General features: G+C 41.3%; 1 protein-coding gene across 2 annotated transcripts in view; it reads left to right on the top strand.

Moving 5' to 3' along the window:
- Positions 1 to 1,926, top strand: part of net1 (neuroepithelial cell transforming 1) — a 131,139-nt gene extending 129,213 nt beyond the window's left edge. For both annotated transcript variants that reach the window (XM_063072687.1, XM_063072686.1), the window contains one exon: positions 500 to 1,926. In XM_063072687.1, coding sequence (XP_062928757.1) covers positions 500 to 939 — 440 coding nt within the window. In that variant the 3' untranslated portion in view covers positions 940 to 1,926. The remainder of the gene's footprint in view (positions 1 to 499) is intronic.
- Positions 1,927 to 13,062: the final 11,136 nt, after the last annotated feature.

The raw sequence follows: 13,062 nt of genomic DNA, 5'->3' as shown, positions 1-13,062 counted from the left end.
ATTTGCAGCTCTAAGGTGCCTTGCTATGCTTTTATTCTAGAATATAGAACACTACAGCACAGTACAGGCCTTTCAGCCCACAGTGTTGTGCCGACATTTAACCTACTCTAACATCAATCTAACCCTTCCCTCCTACATAACCTTCCACTTTTCTATCAACCATGTGCCTATCTGAGTTTCCTAAATGCCCCTAATATATCTGCCTCTTCCCACCACCCCTGGCAGAGTGTTCTGCACACCCACCACTCTCTCTGTAAAGAAAAAAACATACCTCTGATATCCACCCTATAATTTCCTCCAATTACCTTAAAATGAATATTTGCTGCATATTGTTTGACGACCAGCTTAGAAGATAAATACTTTAAAGTATTTATAGCATTGCATTTGTATACTCAAGATTTGTTTTAGTTGTAATTCTAGTTCATGGAAAATTCTTAATTTTTAACTTTTTTATTCTTTATCACTGAAATCATTGTAATTTATGTTCTTTTATCCACAGCCAAAAACATCTTCAAAGTCCGTTTTCAACATGCAACACAAGGACAGTCGTCACATACGCTACAGGCCAATGACATTTACAACAAGCAGCAGTGGATGAATTGCATACGGAACGCCATATCACTCTACCAGTCGGCACCTCATCTGACAGACCACCAAGAGCTCTGTGATTTAGCTGAAGAGTGCGAGAAGGACTCTCAACATACAACAGAACTTCAGCAGGAAGGGCAGGCGCCTTCCCTCTCTGAAGGGGTGGAAATGGCAGATAGTGGTTCAGAGACTGGCTCCAATATGGACACGAGTGATTCTGAATCAAGCAGCCTAAGGAGCAGCATTGAGAGCGAGGATTCAGTAGAACAGTGTGACTCCATGTCAAAAGGCAGCACAGAAATGATCCAGCAGCAGGAACAAATGACAAAGAGAACAGAAACATTAGTGTGACATGCCTGTTCTCAGCTTATGAAGCGGACTCTATTTATATATCTGTACAATGTTTGTACTGTGGTTTAGCGCCAGGATTAATTTGCCAATCTTGTTACTCTTCTCTCTCCATGTAAAATTTGGCAGCTATTAAATCCAGTTATCTTTGAACTACTGTTAGTTCTTCTTCAAAGTGACTAAATCTCTTAATAACCCAATAGTAATTTTTAAATTACTGGGTTATTTGCTGTAATAGATTTTGGTTCAAAAGCTCTGTTTCAGTCTTGTAAATGGCATTTGCTGTCTTAACCAATATTTTTGTGTTGTACATTCCCTTTGGCCATCCATATATCCTGCAGGTATTTTAAAATTTAATATTTTTTTGTAGATCAATAAATTTTTTGTTACATTTCTTAATTAAGTGAAGTTCCCATGTAATATCATTTAGAGAGAAAAATCTTTCTTCAAAGATAAAGTACTTCTGATTTATTATATATATTTACATGTTTTTTTTTTAAGATTTCAAAAGTTGTCAATCCTTCTGGTGTCATGCGATTGAGCCATTCCTGTAATTATGTTGAAGACCATACAACTGCTGTATTATCTTTGTCAGAGCAAGCATATAATTTGTGTTTTGTGCTTTGGACTACTGAGGGAAATGCCAAGGAATTTTGAAAGGTGCTAGAAAGTCGCAGAAGGTTAGAAGAATGTGTATCTAATGGACTTAGAAGTAAGCTGCTTGATGGAAAATAATTAGTAATTAACCATGAGTTTTAAAAGTTCGCAGATGGCTGTAAATTTAAGCAGTCGATAACGTTGCAATATGGTAGTGTGGGAGGGAAGTAGCAGCATTAGATGGAACAAGTATTAGTGTGTGGGTGAGTGCAGAGAAGGAGTCTAGAAATGTGACTGTGTATAAAGTACACCTGAGAAGGAGGTAAGAGACTGATGGGCATTTCTCTAATGTACAGATTACTGGATTCAAATGTATAATAAAACTGGAAAATAATAATCTATAATTAGCCTGTGTGTTTCTTGTACTTAACAATGATTCCTACCGTAAGACCTTTTGGCCCATTGAGTTTGTGCCACCATTTCATCATGGCTGATCCAATTTTCCTCTCAGCCCCAATCTCCTCCCTTCTTCCCATATCCCTTCATGCCTTGACCAGTCAAGAATCTATCAACCTCTGCCTTAAAGGTACATAGAGACTTGGCCCCCACAACTGCCTGTGGCAAAGAATTCCACAGATTTACCACTCTCTGGCTAAGGAAATTCCTCCTCACCTCCGTTCTAAAAGGATGCTCCTCTATTCTGAGGCTGTGTCCACTGTTCTTGGACTCTCCCACCATAGGAAACGTCCACTCTATCTAGTCCTTTTGTAGGTGGAATAATTCAGATGTAATATCCAGTTTCAGCATTGAAATGAGAATTTTATGTTAAACTATAGTTGGATTGAACCCCTAGTTCTTTCCTATTTTGAAAATCATCTTTGGTAAGGCTCTATTTTTAGAATAAAATTACACTTTGCAGACCATTTGCCTTCTATTTGAAAGACGTATCCAATAACAATGTCCTTGTCCTGCAAAATTTCCTGTGTCTCCAGTTCCCTCAAGTTGCTGCATTGAGGCTTTCTTTTAGATGGTATACTGGTTATTTAAATAAATTCCTTTAAATTTCTCCCTTGTGGATTATGGAATTCCTGTCAGATAAAACAGCAGTGTATTTATCATCAATATCCCTCCTAATTGTAAGCACCTACTAAATCTCACTACAAAAGTAAAATACTACAGCTTCTGGCACTCTGAAGTAAAATGGAAATTGCTATGGGAATTTTCAGGTCAATGACTTCATAAGAACACAGATTCTGGGTATTTCTAATTAATCACTGCATAAATCAGTTTGTGTTTGTCTATCATATGTGAATATAAATACTACTTATGAGCCCCATACAAAATGCTGGAGGAACTCAGCAGACACTCAGAAGCGTCTCAGCCCGAAATGTCAACAGTTTATTCTCCATAGATGCTGTCCAATATGCTGAGTTTATCTTTTGTTTTCTGTGTGAGGTTCTAGATTTCCAACATCTGCAGAATCTCTTGTGTGGATGTTTGAGCCTCTCAGTGTCCATGTACTTTTAAAGTATTTGGCTTCTTATTTGATCTTTATCTGATAAAATCCTATTAACTGGAGACTGTAGCATCTGGTTAGGATATTTGGGTTGAAGTTATGCTAGTAGTACTGATGTTAAATATTTCCATGTACTTGAGTTGTGTACAATCTTGTAATCAAGTTGATGGAGGTAGATTTGATGAGTTATCAACAAGGGGGTGATGGAAAGGCTTTACCAGAATTCGCTGTGGTACAGAATCATTAGAATTTTTCTTGTGTTCCTTCTGATGGGCAGTGACTGCCTCTCTGCATTTGTAAAATTCATCCCTGCCCCATTGATGCCTTAAGTGATCCTGACAGTTTAGAAGAATCTGCACATTCCATAGTTATTAGTAAGCTGCTGGGCCTCCCTGTGCTTTTTTAAAAAAATCTCATTTGATGATTATGTCACTGGTTTCCTGTTGGTGCTCAGCCTCTAGGTACCTACAAACTATCTGGTCTAGTGGCTCTGTCATACCTGATTAAAGCCAAATCAAAGAAAACTATGTACCAACTAATAAAGGCGTAGGTGTACCGTTACAAACATAAGCGATTCTGCGGATGCTGGAAATCCTGAGCAACAAACAAAATGCTGGAGAAACTCAGCAAGTCAGACAGCGTCTATGGAAATGAATAAACAGGTCGGCCAGTCCAGATGAACAGTTGTATCAGTCACGAGGCACAGCATGCAGGGAGAGTTTAGATACTGAAGTCAGGGGCATTTTCAAGTTTAAAAAAAATAGATCCTGCTGTGGTAACTACAGAGGGCCTTCCCTGCTGCATCCAAAGGAGGTAGTAATTGCCAGTGGTCTCCCAGTGCTAAAAGATCTCCCTGACTCACTGAGTTCTGTCCATAACGATTCACAAACAGTCTGAAGTAAATTTATTGTTAAAGTACATATATGTCACCATACACAACCCTGAGATTCTTGCAAGCATTCACGGTAAATACAGAGAAACAAATAATATCGATTAAGGACAGCACCAAACAAGGACAAACATCAATGTGCAAGAGACAACAAACTACAAATACAAAAGAAGAGAAAAGTAATAATAGGTAAATAAATAGACAATAAATATTGAGATCATGAGATAAAGAATCCTTAAAAGGTTGTGGGAATACTTCGGTAAGGGGATGAGTGAAGTTATCCTCTCTGGTTCAAGAGCGTGATGGTTGAAGGGTAATGACAGTTCCTGAACCTGGTAGTGTGGATTTTAAGGCTCCTGTACCTTCTTCCTGATAGCAGCAGTGAGACGAGAGCATAGCCTGAATGATGAGGGTCCTTGATGGATGCTGCTTTCCTTCAACAGTGCTCCATGTAGATGTACTCAATGGTGGGGAGGGCTTTACCTGTGATGGACTGGGCTGTATCCACTACTTTTTGTAGGAATTTCCATTCAAGGGCATTAGTGTTTCCATACCAGGTTGTGATGCAACCAATCAATATACTATGCACAGCACACCTATAGAAGCTTGTCAAAGTTTTAGATGACATGCTGAATCTTCACAAACTTCTAAGAAAGTTGAGGCATAGTCATCCTTTCCTTGTAATGGCATCTACATGCAGGATCCAGAACTGATCCTCTGAAATAATAACACTGAGGAATTTAATGTTTCTGACCCTCCCCCAATAAGGACTGACTTATGGACCTTCCATTTCTTCCTCCTGTAATCTATAATCTGCTCCTTGGTCTTGCTGACATTGAATGAAAGATGGTTGTTATGGCACTACTCAGCTAGATTTTAAATCTCTCTCCGATATTTCGTCACCACCTTTGATTTGGCCAACGACAGTGATGCCATCAGCAAACTTAAAAATGGCAATAGAGCTATACCTAGCCTCACAATCATAAGTATAAAGTGAGTAGAGCAGGGGACTAAGCACACAGCCTTGTGGTGAATCTGTGATGATAGTTATTGTGGAGGGGATGTTGTTGCCAATCTGAACTGACTGGGGTCTGCAAGTGAGGAAATCGAGGATCCAATTGCACAAGGAGGTATTGAGGCCAAGGTCTAGGAGCTTATTGATTAGTTTTGAGGGGATGATAGTATTGAATGCTGAGCTGTAGTCAATAAAGAGCATCCTGGTGTATGCATCTTCACTGTCCAGGTGTTCCAAGGTTGAGTGGAGTCCCAGTGAAATGGCATCTGCTGTGGAACTGTTGTGATGGTGGGCAAATTGAAGTGGATCCAAGTTGCTTCTCAGGCAGGAGTTGATAACGTTTCATCACCAACTGCTCAGAATACTTTATCACAGTGGATGTTAAGTGCTATTGGACAATAGTCATAGCGGCAGCTTATTTCATTCTTAGCCACCAGTATAATTGAAGCTGCTTGAAGCAGGTGGGTACGTCAGACTGCCGAAGTGAGAGGTTAAAGATATCAGTGAACACACTAGCCAGTTGATCAGCACAGCTCTTTAGTATTCGGCCAGGTACCCCATCTAGGCCAGATGTTTTCCATGGGTTTACCCTCCTGAAAGATTGCTCTCACATTGGCCTCAGAGACTGAAATCACCGTGTCATCAGGGGATGTAGGAGTTCTGAAGATGCCTCCATGTTTTGATGGTCAAAGCGAATAAAAAAGGCAAAGATAATTGGGCAGAGATTTCTTCAAACAAGCCTAATTGAAGTTGGGATAGGCTGTTTCTTGTTTGCTAATCATGACACTCAGTACGTCAAGTGCCTTCTTAACATCGGTCTTTGGTAGTGTGTAAACTGCGGTCAGGATCACTGAGGGGAAGGCTCTTGGTAAGTAGAAGGGTCAGCACTTAATCATCAGATGTTCCAGTTGGGAAACAAGAGCACAACAAAACCGCCATGTCCAAGCACCACAAGTAATTTATCATGAAACACAGACCACCCTCCCCCCACCTTTTGCCATCTCTGAAGCAGCCAATCCATCCGGTATATCGAGAAACCCATGGGTCTTACTGAAATACTGTATCTGCCATATCTGAGGTCAGCCATATTTCTGTGAAACACAGAACACAGCAGTCCATCATTTCACCTCCCATACAGTAATCTTGCCTGTAGGTCCTCAGTCTTGTTCTCCAGTAACTGTACATTTGCTAACAAGATACTGGGTAGAGTAAGTTTCGTACATCAACGTTTTAGTCTGGCTTGGTGTCCTCCCCTCTTCGCTCTCTTCTTGCCTTGGCAATGTATCTTCATTTGCTTAAAGGTGGCGTACCTGTATTCTTAAGAGTTAAGTCTGCTGAATCCTTCAGAAGATGGTGAAAGTACTAGTTCATTAAGACATTTCAAAAGTGCATAACTTAAAGGGGTAGCGGATTGCAGTGAGAATATTTCAGAAGAAATATATTTAGAAGTTCTGTAAGCTGCCTGCAAACTGTCGCCATGTTTCACCAGCGCCATTTTGAATCGAGGATCAGCACTGCGCATAAACTCATCAATCACAACCCATGGCCTCTATTGACTTAATGTCAATTGGGAGATTGTGTAGCATCCTCCTCATAATTGGTTACCAACAGAAATTTACTTCAATCTTGTATCTGCTTCACAATGGTATGCAGCCTGTGATTCTAACCAGCCAGTCAATACATGACAGATCCGATCTTGGTTTTGACAGGGGCTAAGTAAAATGCTGTCACCATCCCAGTGCATTTCTCAACCCTCCTTACTGAAGTGCTGCAGTTCGCTTCCAATGTTCAAAGTTCAAAGTAAATTTATTATCAAAGTACATACATGTCACCATATACAAGCCTGAGATCCATTTTCTTGTGGGCACATACTCAGTAAGTTCATAATAGATAAGAATAATAAGAATAGAAAATCCATCATCTGATTTCTGAAGCTAATCTACAGGATAAATGGGAAACTGTTAAGTCTGCATTGACAACTTTGGCAAACTTCCACAGATGCACACTGGAGGGTATCCTGGCTGGTTGCATCACGACCTGGTCTGGAACAGAAAAACCTACAGAGCACGGTGGATACAGCCCAGTCTGTCACAGGAAAAGCCTTCCCACCATTGAGCATATTTACATGGAGTGCTGCCACAAGAAAGCAGCGTCCATCATCAAGGACCCTGACCACTCAGGCCATGCTCTCTTCTCACTACTACCACCAGGCTGGAGCAACAAGAAGCCTTAGGTCCCACACCACCAGGTTCAGGAACAGATATTACCCTTCAACCACCACTCCTGAACTGGTGTGGATAACTTCACTGACCACATCTCTGAATGGTTTTACAACTGACTCTTTATAACCCATGTTCTCAGAATTTATTTTTGTCTTCTTTTGCATGTTAGTTATGAAACTCCGCTGGTTTCCTTGGCTGTACAAGCCTAGGGAATACACACTCCGGTCCTGCGAAACCCGTGAGGTTGAGACGCTCTCCCTGCCCAGACCCCGGTTTGTGTGGATGCTGTGTAACTTGCTACCCTGTTACAACTCAGTGCCCAGAAATAACAGACAGCACACTGCATACCATTAAAGGAATTATACTTATGAATCTTAACTTAACTAAGGGGTTAGTACAGAAAAAGAAAACACAAAAAGGGCTCATTATAATTAAACAGTCAAATGTGCACAAGTTGGAGCTCAACTCTTGCAAAAGTTTTACTCGCCGATTCTCAGGTGACTGTGGCATCTTGCTCCATTGAATCGCGGTCCCCCACCGGGTCAAATCCTATGACCGGTTCTCTCCAGCGTCTTCCTTCTTCATCTCAAGGACCCAGCTCACCTGTTATCTCTAACCATACTGATTCACTGCTTCTACAGAAAGACCATTACGTTAGCAGTGAAACCTTTCCCAGGGTGTTAGTTGTTTGTCAGTCTTTGTTGAAATGAGGCTTTTTCATAAATTCTATTGTATTTCTTTATTTTCCTGTAAATGCCTGCATGAAAATGAATTTCAGGGTAGTACATGGTAACATATACATATATACTTTGATAATAAGTTGTACTTTGACTTTGCATTGCCTCCACTCCAGAATGAAAGTCACCCCGACTTCCTTCTTTAAGCTGGAGTGTGCAAATAGCGTTTGTATATGGACACCTTTGGAGGTGGAGCTACAAGCATTGATTCCATCTCGAAAGCACATGTGAAAATGAGACTTACACTTGACATCTGTGAAAGCAAAGGTTCTCCAGAAAGCTGACCCTGGTATACAACACTGCTCTGAGACAAAGGTGGTCTATGATAAGATCTTGGGAAAATTTAGAACACTACCCATAGGATTCATCTCTTAAAAAGCAGATATCAAAGGTCAAATTCCCATCAGTTTTTATTGCATCAACACAGCCCAGAAGGAAGGGAATGTTTGAAGATTAAGTCCTGAAACCTGAGCCAAAGTACGTGGCCTGCCCAACATCATGGATCTTTGACCTTTTGTATCATCTGAGTTATGGATTATTTACAGCAGGCACTTCTACACAATGGAGGCTGTATTCATAAAAGACAGAAAAAAAGGATTAGCTTTATTTTTCACGGGTACAATGAAATGCATAATTTTTGAACAGTGACCAACAAAATGCTAGATGTGCTGGTGGTAGCCCACAAGTGTCTCCATGTCTCATAGCATACCCACACTCACTAACCCTAACCCCAACCATATATCTGTGGAAGATACTTGGAGGAAACCAGAGCACCTGGAGGAAACCCAAGCAGTAATGGGGAGAACATATGAACTCCTTACAGACACCAGCTGAATCAGTGATCGCTCACTGCAAAGTGATCCACTAACCCCTATGCTACCAAGCTCACTGTTTATTAGTTCTGATGGCAAGTTATGAGCAGTAATGTTAACTGCTTCTCTCACCGCAGATGCCGCTTGACCTGCTGAGTCTTTTCAGCAACAATGTGCTGGAAGAACTCAGCGGGTTGAGCTGCATCTGTGAGAGGAAAGAAACTGTCGATGTTGCAGGTCGAACCCCTGCCTCAGGACTGAGAGTGGAGAGTCCAGATTACCTGCTTAAGGAGGAGAAGGGAAGTGGCGAGAAAAGATTCGGAGGTGAATGGTGGGCTGAAGGGAGGGATAAGATGACAGGCACTTGGAGATGAGTAGGGATATTTTCAGCAATTTGCTTTTGTCAATACTTGGAACAGTGTGGTGAAGATGAAAGTCTGAAACCTAAGAGCTAATTTATTTCAGATTTGGGAGCAGTAGAATGACATTAGTTACTACATATTATCCCTCTTTCCGAGAACAGTACAGACACTTCAGCTCACAATGTTGTGCCGATCTTTTAACCTACTCGAAGGTCAATCTAACCCTTCCCTTCTACCCTCCTCCATGTGTCCAATCCAAAGTAACAAATGTGGTTGTATCTGCAAGAAGTGATTCAGTAAGAGTGAAACACTTGAATTATGTACTGTAAGTTTTAAATAATTTATTAAACATTAGCTGACAGTGTTATATTAAAAATTTTGTTTGAGATTCCTTTCCAGCCTTTGTTTTAATATCTGAAAGAAGCCAGATGCCACCATTCATATACAATTTATATTGAATTTTTGAAATGTTACACAAATTTGATGACAATATGAGGTTAGCAACAGTTTAAGCTAACTTGACAAGGTCTGCAATCTGCAAATATCTTATTGTAGCGTCAGGATTCCAGACCAGAGACGACAAAAATAAACTTTCATTCTTCCTCCAAAAGTCCTTTTAAACTGTAATTTCTGGCGTAACATAAGAAATCTGCCATCCAACATGTACACACAAAGCTCGTTCAGACAAAGCCATGGTACTCAGAAGGTATTTTTAATTATGTTAAAATAATTAAACATAATTATGTTGTTAACTATTTTTAATTATGTTGTTTGAGGGTTCAATGGTACAGGGGTGTATCTTAGTATTTTTGTTACCTGGATCAGTTTTTGGTTCCAGAGAACATGTAAGCAGCAGTTTCTGATGGTCTGAAGATTTAAAAAGAGCCAGTATACTTAAAACTCATTTTAGTGGTATTGACCGAGAACTAAATATTGGCTGGGGATGCCTGGATTCGGCAGAAGCAGAAGGACTTGGACAGTTTAGGAAAACGGACAAAGAAGTGGCAAATGGTATACTGCTAAGGGAAGTGTGCAGTCATGCACTTTCGTAGAAGGAATAGAGGCATAGACTATTTTCTAAATGAGGAGCAAATTCAGAAAGGGGAGGTGCAAAGGGACTTGGGAGTCCTCGTGCAGGTTGAGTCCATGGTAAGAAAGGTAACTTCAATATTAGCATTCATTTTGAGAGGAGTATGAAAGTCAGTGTGTAATGCTAAGACTTCATACTGTTCGGTCAGACCGTATTTGGAGTATTGTGAGCAGATTTGGACTCCATTTCTAAGAAAAGATATACTGTCATTGGAGAGGGTCCTAGGAGATTTATAAGAATGACCCCAGGAATGAAAGTGTATGAAGAGCGTTTGATGGCTCTGGGCCTGTACTCTCTGGAATATAGAAGAATGAGGTGGTGGTGGGGGTAGGGGGCTTCTCATTGAAAACTATCCAATATTGAAAGGCCTAGATAGAGTGGTGATAGATAGATAAATAGTGTTGGCACATGGCCAAGTGGTTAAGGCGTCGGTCTAGTGATCTGAAGGTCACTACTTCGAGCCTCAGCTGAGGCAGCGTGTTGTGTCCTTGAGCAAGGCACTTAACCACACATTGCTCAACGACGACACTGGTGCCAAGCTATATCGGCCCTAATGCCCTTCCCTTGGACAACATCGGTGTCGTGGAGAGGGGATACTTGCTGCATGGGCAACTGCCGGTCTTCCATACAACCTTGCCCAGGCCTGCACCCTGGAAACCTTCCAAGGCACAAATCAATGGTCTCACGAGATGCCTAAGAAGATAGAGTGGACATGGAGAGGATATTTCCTAGAGTGAGGGAGTCTATGACAGCCTCCAAATACAGGGATATTCCATTAGAACAGAGATGAGAAGGAATTTCTTTATCCTGAGAATTTCTGTAGGATTCATTGCCACAGAGGACTGTAAAGGCCAAGTCATTGGGTATATTAACAGAGGAGGTTGATAAATTCTTGCTCAGTCAGGGCATCAAAGGTTAGAGGGAGAAAGTAGGAGGAGGGGTTGAGAGCCCTGATTGAAAGGTGAAGCAGGCTTGACAAGCTGAAAAGCATAATTCTGCTCTTACGTTTTAAGATCTTACAAATAACTCCCAACCGGTCACTGAAGTAAAAGTAACAAGTTTATTTTTACATCAACCAGACACACGAATGTAAACAAGCAGAATTTCCTCAATTCTCACATGCCCATAGTGTTGTATTTGAGTCTGAGTGGAGTGAACCCACAAACATCATTCCAATACGAATGTTTTGTTAACTAATTTATGGGCTATATTTTATTTATTTTGTAATTTACAGAAATGTCTAAATATTTTTATGACTACTGCAAAACTACAAATTCCCTGACATATAAGTCAGCAATAATAAATCTGATTCTGTTTCTGATTCTAACAATAAAAAATGTGTAAACTCGCGCTCTGTAAAATGTTGGTTAAGCAGCGCTTGGAGTGTTGTGTACATTTCTGATCACCCCATTACAGGAGGACGTGGAGACTTTGGAGCCTGATGGTTGTAGGGTAATAACTGCTCCTGAACCTGGTGGTATGGGGCCTAAGGATTCTATTCCTCCAATCCGATGATTGTAGTGAGAAGAGAGCATGGCCTGGATGGTGGGGTCTTCAATAAGGGATGTTGTTTTCTTGTGGCAGCACTCCTTGTAAAGGTGAAAAAGGTCAAACCAAGGAAAAATTTGACTGCGGTTTAAGTAACCACCGATATACATTAGAGTACCTTACTTCAGTTGACAATTCTTCTGTCAAATAATCTGCAAATACCGGAAATCAAAATTAAGAAGAGAAAATGCTGGAAACACTCAGCAGGTCAAGTTGCATATGTGAGAAGAGAATCATGGCCTTTTGCAATAAGGATGAATCAGAGTAGAAAGAGTTCTAACTGACGACTGCTAAAACTAGATTTCTTTTCCCATTGTCCTAACAAGTAAAATGGGATTAGGAAAGGGCCCACTGCAGGTGAAAACCTTCCAGTCAGAATCCAAATCAGGTTTATTATCATTGACATATGTCATGAAATCAGTTGTTTTGTGAGGAAGAGTCTTTGACCCACCTCTTTGCACACTGTCAATTCGCAGAGAGGGTGTGGAGGAGGATGGACGGGCTAGTGTCACGGTTCATCCCTAGCAGCTGTGTAACAGAGGACTCTCTGATCTACGGGCTGTTCCTGGGGACGCACACGGAGACCAACATCCGGTGCTGCTGGCAGATCATCAGCTCAGTGAAAGACGCTCTTTGGTCGGCCCGAAACTTGATGATCTACCAGCACATGGAGATGTCCGTGGGAGAATGCTGCTGACTGGCACATTCTCGGCTGCAGGAGTACGTGCTGAGGGACGCACTGAAACTTGGTGCAGCCACCGCAAGGGCCCGGTGGGGAAGGACCACGGTTTAGGGCTCTTCTCCTGCGGGAGTGGGAGGGGTTGGGTGGCAGGGAGTATACCCCTCAACAGTGGTGTGGTAAGGTGAACCAACGGAGTGCCAAGTGGGTGGCCAAAGGTATGGATATCTATAGACCATAACGGAAACATATGTAAAGGCCGTAAGGCCAGTGATGTTGTGGGGATGGAACTGGACTCTTTGACGGTGGTGTCTGAAAAGAGGATGCTGTCTAAGTTGCATGCCATCTTGGACAATGTCTCCCATCCACTACATAATGTACTGGTTGGGCACAGGAGTACACTCAGCCAGAGACTCATTCCACCGAGATGCAACACAGAGCGTCATAGGAAGTCATTCCTGCCTGTGGCCATCAAACTTTACAACTCCTCCCTTGGGGGGGTCAGACACCCTGAGCCAATAGGCTGGTCCTGAACTTATTTCCTGGCATAATTTACATATTACTATTTAATTATTTATGGTTTTATTACTATTTAATTATTTATAGTGCAACTGTAACGAAAACCAATTTCCTCTGGGATCAATAAAGTATGACTATGA

This window comes from Mobula hypostoma, chromosome 20 (assembly GCF_963921235.1).
Source record: "Mobula hypostoma chromosome 20, sMobHyp1.1, whole genome shotgun sequence".
Taxonomy (NCBI): domain Eukaryota; kingdom Metazoa; phylum Chordata; class Chondrichthyes; order Myliobatiformes; family Myliobatidae; genus Mobula; species Mobula hypostoma.
This window is presented reverse-complemented; position numbering and strand designations above follow the sequence as displayed.